The sequence below is a fragment of the Drosophila virilis genome, chromosome 4 (genome assembly GCF_030788295.1).
Source record: "Drosophila virilis strain 15010-1051.87 chromosome 4, Dvir_AGI_RSII-ME, whole genome shotgun sequence".
Lineage (NCBI taxonomy): Eukaryota > Metazoa > Arthropoda > Insecta > Diptera > Drosophilidae > Drosophila > Drosophila virilis.
Window position 1 is genome coordinate 26,816,024 of NC_091546.1, and position 15,068 is coordinate 26,831,091.

The 15,068-nt window shown below is 43.2% G+C and overlaps 7 protein-coding genes across 7 annotated transcripts; 2 read left to right on the forward strand and 5 right to left on the reverse strand.

The window, feature by feature from the left end:
• Window positions 1-1,882: 1,882 nt before the first annotated feature.
• Window positions 1,883-3,966, reverse strand: LOC6634373 (ribosomal L1 domain-containing protein CG13096). The gene is made up of 2 exons (XM_002057531.4): window positions 2,762-3,966; window positions 1,883-2,692 (listed from the first exon to the last, which is right to left on the reverse strand). The coding sequence occupies exons 1-2, from the start codon at window positions 3,887-3,889 to the stop codon at window positions 2,099-2,101; spliced, it is 1,722 nt and encodes a 573-aa protein (XP_002057567.2). The 5' UTR covers window positions 3,890-3,966; the 3' UTR covers window positions 1,883-2,098.
• A 1,045-nt stretch (window positions 3,967-5,011) lies between these two features.
• On the reverse strand, window positions 5,012-7,325 carry LOC6634372 (U3 small nucleolar ribonucleoprotein protein MPP10). Its single transcript, XM_002057530.4, has 3 exons — window positions 7,069-7,325; window positions 5,303-7,004; window positions 5,012-5,235 (listed from the first exon to the last, which is right to left on the reverse strand). The coding sequence occupies exons 1-3, from the start codon at window positions 7,170-7,172 to the stop codon at window positions 5,083-5,085; spliced, it is 1,959 nt and encodes a 652-aa protein (XP_002057566.1). The 5' UTR covers window positions 7,173-7,325; the 3' UTR covers window positions 5,012-5,082.
• A 415-nt stretch (window positions 7,326-7,740) lies between these two features.
• LOC6634371 (haloacid dehalogenase-like hydrolase domain-containing protein 2) lies at window positions 7,741-9,407 on the forward strand. The gene is made up of 4 exons (XM_032437812.2): window positions 7,741-7,913; window positions 7,972-8,268; window positions 8,341-8,560; window positions 8,623-9,407. The coding sequence occupies exons 1-4, from the start codon at window positions 7,789-7,791 to the stop codon at window positions 8,794-8,796; spliced, it is 816 nt and encodes a 271-aa protein (XP_032293703.1). The 5' UTR covers window positions 7,741-7,788; the 3' UTR covers window positions 8,797-9,407.
• Window positions 9,076-12,594, reverse strand: AlaRS (alanine--tRNA ligase, cytoplasmic). Its single transcript, XM_002057528.4, has 3 exons — window positions 12,462-12,594; window positions 11,205-12,224; window positions 9,076-11,132 (listed from the first exon to the last, which is right to left on the reverse strand). Exons 2-3 carry the CDS (start codon window positions 12,197-12,199, stop codon window positions 9,224-9,226), a joined length of 2,904 nt encoding a protein of 967 aa, XP_002057564.1. The 5' UTR covers window positions 12,200-12,224; window positions 12,462-12,594; the 3' UTR covers window positions 9,076-9,223.
• Window positions 12,595-12,890: 296 nt separating this feature from the next.
• LOC6634313 (uncharacterized) lies at window positions 12,891-13,760 on the reverse strand. The gene is made up of 2 exons (XM_002057527.4): window positions 13,563-13,760; window positions 12,891-13,497 (listed from the first exon to the last, which is right to left on the reverse strand). Exons 1-2 carry the CDS (start codon window positions 13,679-13,681, stop codon window positions 12,945-12,947), a joined length of 672 nt encoding a protein of 223 aa, XP_002057563.1. The 5' UTR covers window positions 13,682-13,760; the 3' UTR covers window positions 12,891-12,944.
• Window positions 13,761-13,775: 15 nt separating this feature from the next.
• On the forward strand, window positions 13,776-15,013 carry Rcd4 (Reduction in Cnn dots 4). The gene is made up of 2 exons (XM_002057526.4): window positions 13,776-14,169; window positions 14,243-15,013. The coding sequence occupies exons 1-2, from the start codon at window positions 13,861-13,863 to the stop codon at window positions 14,516-14,518; spliced, it is 585 nt and encodes a 194-aa protein (XP_002057562.1). The 5' UTR covers window positions 13,776-13,860; the 3' UTR covers window positions 14,519-15,013.
• Window positions 14,526-15,053, reverse strand: Dad1 (dolichyl-diphosphooligosaccharide--protein glycosyltransferase subunit). The gene has a single exon (XM_002057525.4). It carries the CDS (start codon window positions 14,941-14,943, stop codon window positions 14,605-14,607), a length of 339 nt encoding a protein of 112 aa, XP_002057561.1. The 5' UTR covers window positions 14,944-15,053; the 3' UTR covers window positions 14,526-14,604.
• Window positions 15,054-15,068: the final 15 nt, after the last annotated feature.

Below are 15,068 nucleotides of genomic sequence, written 5' to 3' on the forward strand. Positions count from 1 at the left end.
GGGACCCACATATGACAATGCGACTGATAAAAGCTTTACAATGTTTTTGCCAAGGCCGTCGACGACGTGGTCAGCGCCAAATGTCCGTAAACTGAAATAAACGTGATTTGAAATCCCCGGCGTATTATCATTGCCGACACCTCGTCAGTTAATAGAACATACATACATGCAAGCACACACATATGTATGGACACACATCGTTATATATGTTTGTGCCAACATATGTATATAAGTATGTTGGGCTCACATTATCAACTGTCAAAGTTGGGAAACACGTTAAGGAAGAGCATTAGGCTAATTAAGTAAAAGGACTTATGCAAGTCTAAGGTGACTTTTGGCATGTATCTGTTCATCATTATGAGCATATAAATATGGCAGCTTGACCTTTTGACCTTGAATTAACATGAGTTCTGGTCCATCCATCAAAAACTTCAAAGACTTTTGTCTGGCGTAATAATCAACATTTGACGTCAGAACTTGGAATATTGCGTCGGAAAAGCTAATTTATGTATTAGACCAACTTATTTTATGCACGCGTTAGTCGAATCTCATGGAAATCATCACACACACAGTGCAGTGGAGTGCATTTCACTTTACCATGACAAGGAACGCCCGCGGCGAAAGTGTTGTCATATTTTGTAAATTTATACGTTATGGCTACCAACTGTGTGGCATGTGCATATTTTGATGTTATGGACAGCAACGACCACGAGCACACAAAGCAAAAGCAAAAGCCAAAGCCAAAGCCAAAGCCAGCTCATGTCATGTTGTCCTGTTGGCATAAGTCCTTTAAATTTCCAGGACATCGACTTATATGCATATATTGCCCATATGGTGCTTTTGGACTGGACATTATTCTTAATTTTTATCGAGCTTAAGTGTATCCGATTGTATCCGATGAAAATAAGCATTAATTTTTATATCAAATATCTGTTCCATAGACAATTAGAAAGGTGTACTTTTAATACCCTTGTAACACTATTAGATAACAGAATGGTTTGCCATACAAAAATTCAACCCATTTCTCGACCTATAGAACTATACAATATAAATATAAGATCCTCATCATGTTTAAGCAGCAAAGGGAAAATAATAAATGCCGGACTTGGAAAAAATATTTTTTATTGAGAAAAAAGTTGTTCATACAAGAACTTAATTTTCGACAAATAGTGCTCACATTTTGATAAAATTATGTAAAGAGCATAGTGAAACTAGCAGATGCAGAGTTTGGTCCGGATATTCTGAAAAATAAAAAAAAAATGTATTCCTACATTTACACCCATCATCTTTATTATATGATGTCATTATTATATTCACTTTGTGGACATAAAAATGGATATGAATAAAAATTAACAACCACACTCGTTCGACTGTATTATGCACATATGTACAATTCGCGTTTGCGAATTAAATCTAGCGCACTACTTAATGGGTTTTTCTTCAGGTACAAAGATAATTATTTAATACTCTCTGATCGTGGGTACTAACATTTTTACATAGTCTGTCTACTGTCCTCACTTCTAAGCCTCTTCCATCCATTCAATTTCCTGCTCCAATGCTAGAATTTTTGCTCTGCTAGAGACTTCTATATCCAGCTTTGGCAGGACCCCATTAAGGTCAACTCGCAGTACATTTTTTTGGAATAAACATTGCGACAAATAATTTGGAGAATTTACAAGATTCTTGCAGCTTCCGCAAGAGTAAGCTAAAAAAAAGTTAAATAAAAAAAAGCGTATTCACAATTCTAACAAGTTATTGTTGAGCCGGGGTGAAACATGAATTTATTGCAACTCATCTAAAGCAAAGGAAAGCCAGTATTTTTATCATGGCTTCTTTATGTAATCTAAAGTTTCGCGCTTGTAATAATAAAAACAGCAACCTATACGCTTCCCTAGTTGTATTGACCGACAGGTGAACCCATATTCAGCCTCCTTACATCAACTAATTCTTTATTACTTAAAACGCATCCAATTATATAAACTGTACTTTATGTAGTTTGTATATCAAAAATAAAAAAATTAAGACATATAAAGAGCACTGAAGCTTCAGTTAATTGTCTTGATTTTCCTCAGGATCATCGTCTTCCTTTCTTACTCCTTTATTGGTCATCAGATTCGTTAGCTACTTTCACCTTTTTCAGTGCCGAAGTTTTGCGTACTTTTTTTGGCGGTACATCGGTCTCCTCGTCTACTTCCTTTGAATCCGCAGCTTTTAGAGCATTACGCTTCTCGCGAAGCTCTGCTTTGCGCTTCACCTGATCCGAAGTTAACTTGACGAAGCCAACGTCCTTGGTTAATGCGAACTTTGTTAGCACCTCATTCGCCTGTTTCTTCAACTTAAGCATCCGCTGCTCCCGTGGACCAACTACGTACGGCGTGTCCGCGGGCGGAGCACACATGCTGATGTATAAGGGCAGCGCCGTTGTTCCGACAATATCAATCTTTAAATACATCGAGCGTATGTTGGCCAGCCCGCCAGGGTACTGTTGCTGCAGCTGCTGGATGACGAACAGAATATTCTCTGTAAGCTCTTGACCGCTGTGCTCATGATTGCCCACTGGTATGGTTGTTAGATCACCCTTCCGCAGCTGTCTGTAAGCAGTTCGGCAGAGAGCGCGCGCAATCTCCTTCGACAACTGGTCAACTTTGCTCAGACGAACCGCGTGCAGCACATTGCGGGGCTTCTGTGTAGCCTACATACAATATTGGATAACGATTAACGTAGCTGTAACAGGGAATGTGGCAAGTAACATGTAACTCACCTTGCCGAGAAAAGCGCTAGCCTGGCCGGATATGCGTCCGTCGCAGAGTAAGTAGTCATAGCTATTTAGGAACTTGCGCTTAGCCTCAAAAGTGCCCATATCGTTGCGTAAGCGATTAAACGGCACTACCGTTAAACGCTGATCGACGTTATGCTCCCGCAACAAATCCTCATAGTGCTGCACAGTCGGCTCATAGTCACAGCGCGCTCCGCGCTGCAGGTCAGTCACAATCAGGGCAACGTCATCCTCGGCTCCGACTAGCGAGTGCTTCAGCGCCAGCTTAGCTACTCGCTTCGGGCAGCTGGGTATCTTATAGCAGCACACCTGTAGCATATAGCGGTAGTCGCTAAAAATGGGTTTCGCTTTGTGGTTTTTCACCTCCTCGGCCACCTGGCTCATCAGCGCAGAGCACACCTTGTGCACATTTGATTCGCTGACAATTTCATGAAATTTATCCTCGTCAAACGGATTTAACTCATAGTTTAGCTCCACGTCTTTCTGTGCCTTCTTTTTTACGGCAATTGGTTTTTTTGCACCCATTTCTTTTACATTTTTATTTCCTACAGCCTTTGACAGTTTTTTGGTAGTCAGTTTAGCCTTTTTCTTTTCGCCGAGTTTCTTTTGTGCTACTTTTGGTTCTTTTGCCAACGGTGGCTGCTTCTTAGAACTCCTTGTAGTTAATGCAGCAGTCTTATTATCTTCCTTTTCGGATTTCTTGTTAATTGCCGCTTGTGTTTTAGGCTTCGGCTTCTCCACGGATTTCAATATTGGTTCCTTTTCGTTCTTGTTAATTTTAAGTGTTTTTGTCACTTTGGGGGCAGCTGCCGGCACCGCCTTTTTGGCAACTTTTGGAGCAACCGGCGATTCTGGTGGTGCCAAAACCAACGGCTTCTTGGCTGGCTTAGACTTCTGTGGCAGCTTGACATCTTTGAGCTTGGCTTCAATTGCTTTTGATTTCTTTCCCTCCAGAATGGTTTTCATGTTTTTGGCGTCAACTGTAATTGCGGCAGATTGTTTTGCTTTTGATGTAAGTTTGCCTTTGTTAACCTTTTGTTTTTCCTTAGAAACACCGTCATCTTTTGTTTTCTTCTTTAAAGATTTTGGCAGCGGTTTTTGTACTTTAACCATGACTGATTTTCAAATGCAATAAAAATTGAATACAAAATTCGCTGAACAACACGTGCAGTGTACAAAATTATCGAACAAAAAGTGCCTAATCGTTATCGTTTTCTTAAATATCGTTAACATAGTTTCGATTATTGCAACAGTGCTGCACAACGTACACTTAAATATGCATCGTACTAACACTATTTCTATTTCTATATAGCAAAAGGTATTTCTGTTAAAGTAAAATGCTTTATAATATATAAAAGCCACGTTCTGCGCAGAAATATGTGTGCGTCATTCGCACGCCTTAAATAGGATTATCATACTCCTATTACTTTAAAGGTCGACTAAAAATATCCCAATTTTGCGATGGCACAAGTGCCTAATTGCCCCAGGCCATGTCCTTGGGAATACACACGCCCACAAAATTTGGACTGCTCGACGCGTGCCATCTCCCATGGTGCCTCAAATTATAGTTTCCTAGAAACCCAGCGTAGCTGCAGAAACTTGGGATGCGACTCATTTATTGGCACGTGACGAATGCTGCGCGCCTTATTTCGACGTCATGAAAACTAAAACTCTAATAACACAACTGTTGCAATATTACGTCCAAATAACTTTTACTTTAAGAAAGGGCGGTTCCGCAAAGCAGCCCAGTGAAGCATCTTGGCTTGCTCTCGATCGGAGACCCACATGGAAAAATCATATAAAGGCAAAACGGCAGCAACTTAAATTAAAGACACAACAAATGTCCTGGCTGTTAGACCGAAAACCTCAAACTAGCCTAGAAAACAAAGTTAGCCTCTCTAAAGCCATACTCTAGACTGTGTGGATTGATTTCTACACCTTTACAAATTCCTTATGTAAAAGAAGATATTAATCAAATAGGTATTTAGATACATTGATAGACTTCACAAACACCAAAATAGCCTCGCCTTGAATCTAACAGATAATAGTCTAGAAGTAAGAAGACTTAAAAGAGCGCATATTCTCGATCTCCCTGATAAATACTTGAAATAAGTAGAACTCTAAGCTTACATACAAATTAAGTAAAATATAATAGTAGGTTTCGCTGGAAACTTTCTATTCTTGTTAATTTTATGTAGATATGTAGATAAATTTACTTATTGTCGTGAGACAGAGTGTAAATAAATAAAATGTAATAAATTTGATAATTTATGTATATAATTATCATTTAAAAGTAATTTATGTGGTTACAGTTTCAGTTTTTTTGCATTGACTTCAGAAGTAGCCTTTTTGGGACGTTTACTGCCAGTGGAAGCTGACGTGGACGATGTTTTGTCCTGCAGTTTATTAAAGAATGCCTTTGAGGATTTCAGTGCGCCCTGGTCGTTGCTCATGGTGATCTGCAATTTAGTTATTAAATACATAAATATAAATTATAGTTTATAAGTTTGCTTGCTAGCGACCAACCTTATGTACATTGCGACTTTTGGTTATAGTTTTAAGCAGCTTAGAGTTTGTTTCTCGTTGCGTAGGCGCCTTGCCCGCCTTGGCGCGCTGTTGTTCTCGCTGTTCGATTGTTGTATTGATAGCGCGCTGTTTTTGCTTCTTCTTTCGACGCTCGCGGTTTTTGTCGGTGCGTGTGCGCTCTGTCTTGCCCAGCGGAGTGTGCTTGGGACCACGGTATACCTCCTCTGGAGCCAGAAGCTTGACATCGCTGACTGCCAGTGGGGCAACCTCTTCCATCTGGACGGCGGGTGTGTTAGTTACAATTTTAGCTTCGGGCGCTACTGGCTTGGGTGTGAAATGGAAGTTGGAAAGTGCATCAAGCTTGAGGAATAGTGAGCGCATTGCACGTTTAATTTCTTGATGCTCCTTTGGCTCCGGCGCCGCGCTTTCATCATCACGATTGGGATTCAACTTTTCCAGCTCGCGATGGTATTGCTGCTCATAAATTTGGGCCAGCGACTGCTTTGACTTTTCCTGATCGAGCACAAGTTGCTTGCGGTATTCCTGTGGAGTGTGGACCGGTCGCACCGTACGCTCCACATCGTCCCAGGCCTTGTCGCGTATGCGCTGCTTGATTATGTCCTCGATTGTGCGATTTTGCTCATCGGTAAGTGGAGCTGAGGGTCGTGCCGCGGAGTCAAATTCGAGTATCTCCTCAAGCAGTGAGTTCTGGGGTCGATTTCCTGCTTGCACTTCTCCTTTCAGCTGCCACGGCTTCTCGCCTAGCACCACATCCTCATAGTCTCGTATGCGCTGCAGCAGCCGCGCCTCCCGCATTTCATTAGACGACTGTGCCTCCATTGCGGGCTCCTCAGTCTCATCGTCGGAGCTTTCTCGGTTGGACTCCGACTCGAGATCACCAGCAGGTTGCACACCACTTTGGGCCACAAAGTCAGCTTCGTCGATTTCGCTCGCTAGATCCTCCTTAGAGTCATCATTATTTGGCTCATTGTCTTCTTCATCATGCTCGCTTTCGCTTTCATTAAAATAGTCCTTTTCCGTAGCTGCTTTAAGTTTGTGAGCCTTTTCCTGCAGTTCATCATCCATCTCGAAGAAATCGCCAAAGGTCGCATTTGCGCCATCCTCGTCATCGTCTGAATCCTCGAGGACACCAAAGTCTTCAGCGAAATGATTAATTTCGTCAGTTTCGTCAACCGAATTATTATTTTTGTGCTTCCGCATCTCTTTAGCATCTTCCTGTTCCAAAAACTGCTTCATTTCATCCAATTTGAAAAATGTGTCATCGACCACAGAACTTCTGCCCTTTTTGGACCGCTTCGCCTTGATTTGGTTGGATTTCGTTGTTGACTTCTCTTTATCACTATTATCAGAATCCTCCAGCTCTGATTGATGCTCCTCATCTTCGGCTTTCTCCTCCATGCTCTCTTGCTCACTTGTCTGCTCGTTCGGATCCTCATCATCGTCCAGTTCGATGCCCAAATGCTGTTCCCCTATGTTCATAAGCTGGGCAGTTTGTTTTGATAGATGTCCCAGCACAGAATTATTTCGCATCTCAAGCTGTTGCCAGATTTGTTCATCGTCCATATCTTCCAAGACAAGCTTGGACGGGTAGTCTTGGTTACTATCCACATTGCTTCCAATGCACACGCTATATGTTTGCTGTATTAGCTGATATACAGCCTCAATGGACTCCGTTTGGGGCCTACAACAAGGAAAAATATATTCATATTAGCAACACGTGCACTGTTGAAACAACATAAACTAACTTTAGATATCGATCCGGGTGTCTAACCAACTGCTCAAAGTTTTCTGCTAACTCCTTAAAAGTATCTCTCTTGGACTTCTTCTTTGAGTAAACATTGCCTTCCATTCCTGATTTGTCAACTTTAACAACTTATTAAACAAATAACAGACAAAATCCGCAACAATATGACTTTAAATTCCAAAATGAACAAGACGTCTTGAACTAAATGAACGATTTGTTCGTTCACCAGAATTTGAACGGTTGAACTCAGTTCTTCAACGGAACTAGAAAAATATGTTAGAAGGATTTCAAAAATGTTCTCTTAATCATATATTTGAAAAAAATACACTTCAAAAATAAGATCATAAATTTAATTTTTCGACAACTTTTGCAATATATGAAATATGTTTGTTGTTCCAATAATTAAGCACATATAACTGATAAATTCAAAAATTGTAAAATACTTCAACAATGCAATGTTACTGTCTTAAAGCGACTTGATTTTTAATAAATTTTGAACTAGTTCAAAAGATAATTGAATACAATAGTTATGTTTTGAATTGTTCTGTCTTTTCGTCTCTATCGATAGTAAGTCAAAAACATGCTTATACCGGCAGCAATACATATCGATAAATTTGTTCAATGTTTTAAAAAATACCAGAACCTACACAATCGAAGTATTAAAGTATCTAGTTCACAATGGGCTAATCGATTTGGTGTCTTATGATGTTATCGATATCGAATGCTGTACCGCTGGAGTTTAGTACGATTCAGAAAAATGTCCATAAAAGCTGCGCTCATAGATCTAAGTGGTACTCTTCATGTGGAGGATGAGCCAACGCCTAACGCTGTTGTGGCGCTGCAAAGGTACCTAAATCTGTAAGATAAATATAATTAATAAGAACATACATTAATTATCTTGCAGATTGCGCAGCAGCGGCATAACCGTTAAATTTGTAACAAACACCACAAAAGACTCGAAAGCGACACTCTACGAGCGGCTAGTTAAAATTGGCTTTCAACTGGAAGTCGCGGAGATTTACAGCTCATTGAGCGCGGCAGTTGCATTTGTATCAAATGAAAAGTTGAATCCCTACTATTTGCTTACAAGTGATGCACGAAGAGATTTCCCCGATGAGGACCAGAGCCGGCCTCACGATGCGGTCGTCGTAGGCCTGGCGCCCAATGCATTCGATTATGAGCACATGAATAAGGCCTTCAAGTAAGTGATGCGTCAAACGAGAGAAATGTGCATCACAAGTCGGTCTTAAGGTGTTGCCCTCTTTTCTTACAGTGTGCTGCTGCAGAATAAAACGCACAAGCTTGTGGCAGTGCATCAGGGCAAGTATTATAAACGCGCGGATGGGCTGGCATTGGGACCCGGCTGCTTTGTCAAGGGTTTGGAGTACGCGACGGGCAGCACGGCGACGCTTATAGGCAAACCCAATTCCTACTATTTCCAAAGCGCCCTGCCTGACGGCCTTAGAGCCGAGGAGTGCGTAATGATTGGTGATGTAAGACATGCATATATTAATGATTGGATGAAATTTATGAATGAAATTATTGCGGTTTCCAGGATGCAAATGATGATATTGCTGGTGCCATGCAAGTGGGTATGCAGGGCATACTCGTCAAGACAGGCAAATTCTTGCCGGATGCTCTGGCAGCAATCTCACCGCCACCCACGGCTGTGGTCAAAAATTTCGCGGAGGCAGTCGACTGGATTTTGTGCAGAAAGCAAGGTAATTAGTCTTATTATCAATTCAAAAAAAAAAAAACAGACCTTGCTCAAAAGTCAGCAAAATATTTTTGCGAGTTCAAAAATGTTTATAACGGTTGTTTTATAACAGTTGAACTAGGGTAGGCGCGTTAATAAAACTCTGGCAATTTGTATACCAGAATATTGCATTATAACAGTTTTAGTTATCAACTGAAGGAGACCCTAGTTCAAAGCCTAGCTATTCAATTGCAACGGTATATAACAAGAATTGTCAAACAACATTTTTTTCGCCAATAATTAGAAAATTGATAAATGTTTAATATTATTTATATATAAATAAGCAAAAGTTCACTTGAAATGCAGCTTGTTTGACCGTTCGCAACAGTCTACAATATATTTTTTGTCTCGTGTAATATGAATAGTTTGTTGAGTATGCAAATGTGGTATTGGATGCGATTTAGTTCAGCTTTGCCTGGGCAAATTTTCTGGCCAATTGCACAATCTCATCGACGCGCTCGAAGTTGCTGCCGGAGGCCTGAGCAGACTCGGGTTTGCCGCCACCCTTGCCGCCCAAGACGGGTGAGACATGCTGCACCCATTCGTTGGCCTTCAGACCCTTCTCCACGGCGCTCTTGGGCACCGAGCACAGGCAAAAGATCTTCTTGGAGTCGGCATCGACGGAAACGAACATGGCCGCAGCGTCTGGCAATTGAGAACGCACCTGCTTCAGGGCAGCATCCAGTGCCTTGGTATTGTTATAGGCCTCCAGTTGCTGGACCAAAACATTTGCCTGGGGATTGGCCTCACACAAGGCCTTGGCACGCTCCACAACCGTAACCGAGACGGCGGCACGCAGCGCACGCTCCTTATCATCGAGCGTCTTCTTCAGCGACTTGAGCAGATTGCGCATCTCGTCCTTCTTTACATAGGGTATGGTTGCATGCGAGATTTGTTCGGTTAGTTCGACAATTTGCTTCACATACAGCTTGGAATCCTTGCCAGTCTTGTCAGCTTCAATGGTCGCTTGCAGCTTGCTGATTTCCTGCTGAAATGCTTCGGATTTCTTGAGAGCTTTCAGAGCCTCAGGACCTGTTAGTGCCACAATACGGCGAATGCCCTTGGCTATGGCCTCTTCGCTGCTAATGACAAAGTCCATGATGTGGCCGGAGTTTCTTAGATGTGTGCCGCCACAGAATTCCACAGAGGTTTGCTCGCCCGCCTCGGCATCAGGCTGAGCTTCGAGCTGATCGACAGGCACGCCAAACGAGATGACACGCACCGGATCCGGATAGACCTCATCGAAGACCGAGCGCAGTCCGCGTATACGCTTGGCCAACGCCAGCTGCGACTCCTTGGCATAGATGGGCATATTTTTGTACACCATATCGCGAGTCAGTTGCTCCGTTTTGGCGACCTGTTCGATGGTCATGGCCGCCTTGCTGTTGAAATCGAAACGCAGTTTCTCTGGCACCACCAGCGATCCCTTCTGTTCCGTATCCTTGCCTAGCACCTGCAGCAGACAGTGATTCAGTGCATGCGTAGCCGAATGATTCTTCATGGTTAGCCAACGACGCTCGGCATCGATATGCAGCTGCACTTCATCACCAACTGCCAGAGTGCCTTCGACTACGCCAATGTGGAGTATGTAGCCGCCGCGATTGTAAACGCGATCCACCAGAAATTCATTTGCCTCATCGTTCAGCTTGACAAGTGCGCCCTGATCATAGATCTGGCCACCGCTCTCCGCATAGAAGTTCGTCTTATCGAGCACAATGCCGGCCTTTTGGCCGCTGCTGATCTCCTGGACAAATTTATTCTCATACCGCAACGCGACAATTTTGCTGGTACATTCGCTGTAATTGTAGGCGGAGTCGCGCTCATTGGAAACAGCCTCGTATTTGTATTTGAAAGAATCATTTGTGGGCGGCACGCCCTGCTCCTGCAGCTGCGATATGGCATGCACGTCGAGATTAATCTCTTCAATTTTGCTAGCGCCCTTGCCCTGGGAGAGTATATACGAGTTCTGTTTGGCCGCATCGTACCCAGCCATATCAATCTGCAGCGACTTCTCCTCGGCCATCAGCTGGGTGAGATCCACAGGAAAGCCATATGTATCATACAAACGCCAGGCCACATCGCCGGGTATGGTGGTTTGATTGGCGCCTAATTTCTCAATGGTGCGATTAAGCAAATTGCGACCACGTGTTAGCGTCTTGAGGAACTGTAGCTCCTCCTCGTTAATGATGTCCATTATTTGCTGTGGATCCTTTTTGACCTCGGGAAAAGCATCGCCCAGCAATTCGACGACTGTGTTCACCAGAGTGGCAAAGAAACCAGGCTTGGCATTCAGCTTCTCCGTGGCATAGCTGTGCGGGCCAAGAAAATATGTTTATTAACGTTTTTTTATATATATGTTAATATATTTAACTAAAACTTACCGCACTGCGCGACGCAGGATGCGGCGTAGAACATAGCCGCGGCCCGTATTGTCGGGATTGCCGCCATCGGCCAAGGCTATGGTTATGGTGCGAGCATGATCGGCCAGGACACGATAGGCCATATCGATGCCATCGGCATCATCGGCGCCAACGCGTCCTTGATAAGCCGGTGCGCCAGTGCCCGCTTGTATGGCATCAAAGAGCGGCACAAACAAATCCGTATCATAGTTGGAGCGTTTATTTTGTATAACCGAAACCAAGCGCTCGAAGCCCATGCCGCAATCGATGTGCTTCTTGGGCAATGGCTTGAGGCTGCCATCGGATTCGCGATTGTACTGTATAAACACCAGATTCCAAATCTCTAGGACATCAGGATCATCCTGGTTGACTAGCTCTGGCACGCTGCGTCCGCCAATGCGATCGAAATGCAGCTCAGAGCATGGACCACACGGGCCCGTTTCACCCATTTCCCAGAAGTTATCCTTCATGCTGCCGGGTAAAATGTGCTCCGGCTTCAAACCCAAATCCAGCCACATTTGCTTACACTCGAGATCCGGTTCCAGGCCACTGGCAACATCGCCGCCAAAATAGGTCACATACAAGCGATCCTTGGGCAAATTTAAACGAACCGTAAGGAATTCCCAAGCCCAGGCGCAAATCTCCTTCTTAAAGTAGTCGCCAAACGACCAATTGCCCAACATTTCAAAGAACGTGTGATGGTAAACATCCTTGCCCACATCATCCAAATCGTTGTGCTTGCCGCCAGCGCGAATGCACTTTTGCGTGTTCGCAACGCGCACCCATTTGGCCATCTCACTGTTGGGATCGGCAGTGCCTAGGAAAATGGGCTTGAATTGATTCATGCCGGCGTTGGCAAAAAGCAGGGTGGGATCATCCAACGGTATCGTGCTGGAGGAGTGCACATAGATGTGCTGCTTCTCCTTGAAGAAGTTCAGGTAGGTATCGCGCACCTCCTTAGCGGTCAGGAACTTCATGATGTTCTTTTTAATGTATAAAAAACTGTGGGCATAAAATTGGAGAACGCAAGACAAAGGTTAGTTTTGGCCAATTGCCACGCGACCAAACTGTCTCTATGTACGTATATTCAATGCAAATGTGAGAAAGTGCACAAATTTACGTTTAACGTGACATAATTGTATAAAAATTCAATTGCAAAACTTTCACAAAACTATTTATTTTATAATACGTAAACAGTTAAATTTGCATTTGCATATGTATTAGTGGAGTATTACTCACGTCTATAAGAATTGGGTGCAAATACAAAACAATTTCGTCAACCGACTGCAACAACGTGTAAGCCGAACCGATTTCAATGCGGCAAGTTCAGCAAAAGAACCAGTTCAGCCGGCAGCCAGTGCTGAGCAATTTCGGCGAACCTGTGACTGAGGCGCTGTGAAACACATTTGCTCAATATTTAAATTAAAAGCCATCACTCTCTGTCCCGACATAAACTGTCTTAGTTCGCTGTTAATATTTGGTAGTTGCATACATTTAAATCCCGAATATTTTCAAGCACAATAGTAGTTACACACCATTGACGCCAATGCGAGTGTGTGTGTGACTAGTTCACGATTGCAGGCACATTTGAATTAAAATCGAACCAGTTTTTGAAATATATATCGATGCTTGTCTAATTGGCGGCAAAATATAAAGATCCAATTAACATATATTTATAAGCAAATAACAATTTAATCAGTTAACGTATTTGTACATTCATTGTTAATAATCCAATCGCGGTGGCATATGCCTTGCCTCCAGCTCGTGTTCGATTTCCTTCATACGCAACAATAAGTTAAAGTTTTGTTTCTCCTCTTTGCCGGTCAGATACATGGTTAAAAATGCCTGTACGACAATTATTGTGCTAAGAGCGGGTATAATTGGACGCGTAAACTTATGATACAGCATTAAAACCTCCCTGGGACTTTCCGTTATAGAAGGCAATCGGTAGGTATAGCATCTGGTCGCAAACATGAATGCAGCAAATGGTGCCAATATTGTGGGATAGACAACACCCAAAGCTGTTTGGAAGGCGGCACTGCGCACTTGCGTGCACACAGGACACTCGGCTAGAGGATTTAGTAGCAATGGACGCTGTATGAAGAATTTGTGACTCAACATTGTGAATATCGCAGGCACAGCCACAATGGGCAAGTAGCTGGAGAGGCGACCATGTGCGCCCAGACGCAGACGTGTGCGGTAATGGTTATTAACGTAGGCGCCCGTAGCTGCCGCTAAGGCGCTGAGTATGCCGGGCGTATACCGCAATGACCAGCTATGTAGACACAAACATAAAGAGGCTATCAGTGGTTAGGTAAGCGGCATCAATTGAGTACATACACATCTCCAAGCTTGTCCCAGGATGTTATGATCTTCCACTGATATTGCAGAGCCTGATCTTCCGTTATGACAACTGCATCGGCTGGTACCTGATCGGGCTTGCCGCGCGATAAGGCCATACTTTAATTAATAATCAAAATAAAATGCACATCAGCGGCACGAGTACCAATAGAAAAAACAGCTGAGCGCCAATGCGGTGGCAGTGTTGTTAAACGTCAACAGCGTCATTCACTTTCAACCGGGCTGTAAATGTTTAAAAGCTAAGCAAATTTATTTGTATTTTATATAGATTATAAAAATGCCGCACAAGCGCAAAACACGTTTTCAATATAATCCGAAACAAGTAACGCGTCGCGTGCAGCTAACGTCATCAGCGCCCAATGTTTGCGTTAAACCCGACAATGGTTCGCATCCAGAGAACATAATGCCCGAACAGCGAGCGGTGCAGCAAAGGGCAACTCCTCAGGCAACTGGCAATAAATTTGCAGTGCCACAATTTAACACAATGATACGCAGCCAGGCTGAGGTGGCCACATTGCAGAAGATGCGCGTTGCTGCAACTGGTCCAGAGTTAACGCCCCGCAGCAAGGCGGCCATAGCGCCCAAGGTATGCATGAGGGCATCATCAGCAGCAATAATCCAAAAACATAAGAACAGTCTCAAATACGTTCAAATTTTAGCTTACCCAAAAGATGAACTTCCCACAAGCCCGTACAGTATTCAGGGATTTGATACCAATTAATGTGAACGATTCGCTGCGCGAAATTGAGCGTCCCAGAATTGTAAAAGCCAAGGATCCCAGCAAATCGAATATAGCGGAGCCCGTGCTCGCCGATTATGTGGAGAAAATTGAGCATGTGCAGCTTTTAATGCCAGAGCCGGAGCTAATTATGGAATTTCCGGACGAAGAATTTGATTTTCTGCGTGCCTATAAAAAAGTCTATCGCTACAAATAACAACAGATTCTCTTAATGTTAAATTATACATTTAATCATAGCGTATAAATGAAGAATGGATTGTAACAGCGTATTTTACTTATAAGTTAGCCAATGAAATTCATGACAACCAAGAACAGAATCACATGCGCAAATATAAAATCGGCAAAACCACGCTCCGGCGAGATGCCCGCAAACACGGCCTTATTTTGTGGATTCGCCTGGAGACGCAGACAAACGGCCAGCACAAAGCAGCTAACGGTGCTGATGAAGCCCGACAGAAACGAATTGAAGGGAAATGTGCCCACCAGGCAGCAGTAAACAAATTGTATGATGCCGGTAAGCAGAATGTAGCCCAAATAGATGTCCACTAGCTTGAGCTTTTTCGGTGTGTTCTGCACGTAGTCGTTGTAAAACTTGGATATAACGCTGCTGATTTCAACCATTTTTTTTAGTTTTAATTTAATGTGTTTTCGGCAATAATTAATTTTATTTTGTTATTAAACGAAACGCAGACACGTCACGCAAAACGCCTGGCAACTAGTGTTGCAAGACGCGCTCAAGTTCGCCG

What these genes read in the sequence shown, in the direction of transcription:
- LOC6634373 (XM_002057531.4), bottom strand. Translation starts at nt 3,889, where the DNA reads ATGGTTAAAGTACAAAAACCGCTGCCAAAATCTTTAAAGAAGAAAACA. An exon ending in CTAGCGCTTTTCTCGGCAAG is followed by an intron (nt 2,693 to 2,761) that starts GTGAGTTACATG and finishes TATTGTATGTAG; the next exon opens with GCTACACAGAAGCCCCGCAA.
- LOC6634372 (XM_002057530.4), bottom strand. Translation starts at nt 7,172, where the DNA reads ATGGAAGGCAATGTTTACTCAAAGAAGAAGTCCAAGAGAGATACTTTT. An exon ending in CACCCGGATCGATATCTAAA is followed by an intron (nt 7,005 to 7,068) that starts GTTAGTTTATGT and finishes TCCTTGTTGTAG; the next exon opens with GCCCCAAACGGAGTCCATTG. An exon ending in AAAGTCGCAATGTACATAAG is followed by an intron (nt 5,236 to 5,302) that starts GTTGGTCGCTAG and finishes ACTAAATTGCAG; the next exon opens with ATCACCATGAGCAACGACCA.
- LOC6634371 (XM_032437812.2), top strand. Translation starts at nt 7,789, where the DNA reads ATGCTGTACCGCTGGAGTTTAGTACGATTCAGAAAAATGTCCATAAAA. An exon ending in GCTGTTGTGGCGCTGCAAAG is followed by an intron (nt 7,914 to 7,971) that starts GTACCTAAATCT and finishes ATTATCTTGCAG; the next exon opens with ATTGCGCAGCAGCGGCATAA. An exon ending in CACATGAATAAGGCCTTCAA is followed by an intron (nt 8,269 to 8,340) that starts GTAAGTGATGCG and finishes CTTTTCTTACAG; the next exon opens with TGTGCTGCTGCAGAATAAAA.
- AlaRS (XM_002057528.4), bottom strand. Translation starts at nt 12,199, where the DNA reads ATGAAGTTCCTGACCGCTAAGGAGGTGCGCGATACCTACCTGAACTTC. An exon ending in ATCCTGCGTCGCGCAGTGCG is followed by an intron (nt 11,133 to 11,204) that starts GTAAGTTTTAGT and finishes TGGCCCGCACAG; the next exon opens with CTATGCCACGGAGAAGCTGA.
- LOC6634313 (XM_002057527.4), bottom strand. Translation starts at nt 13,681, where the DNA reads ATGGCCTTATCGCGCGGCAAGCCCGATCAGGTACCAGCCGATGCAGTT. An exon ending in TGGGACAAGCTTGGAGATGT is followed by an intron (nt 13,498 to 13,562) that starts GTATGTACTCAA and finishes GTGTCTACATAG; the next exon opens with CTGGTCATTGCGGTATACGC.
- Rcd4 (XM_002057526.4), top strand. Translation starts at nt 13,861, where the DNA reads ATGCCGCACAAGCGCAAAACACGTTTTCAATATAATCCGAAACAAGTA. An exon ending in AGGCGGCCATAGCGCCCAAG is followed by an intron (nt 14,170 to 14,242) that starts GTATGCATGAGG and finishes TTCAAATTTTAG; the next exon opens with CTTACCCAAAAGATGAACTT.
- Dad1 (XM_002057525.4), bottom strand. Translation starts at nt 14,943, where the DNA reads ATGGTTGAAATCAGCAGCGTTATATCCAAGTTTTACAACGACTACGTG.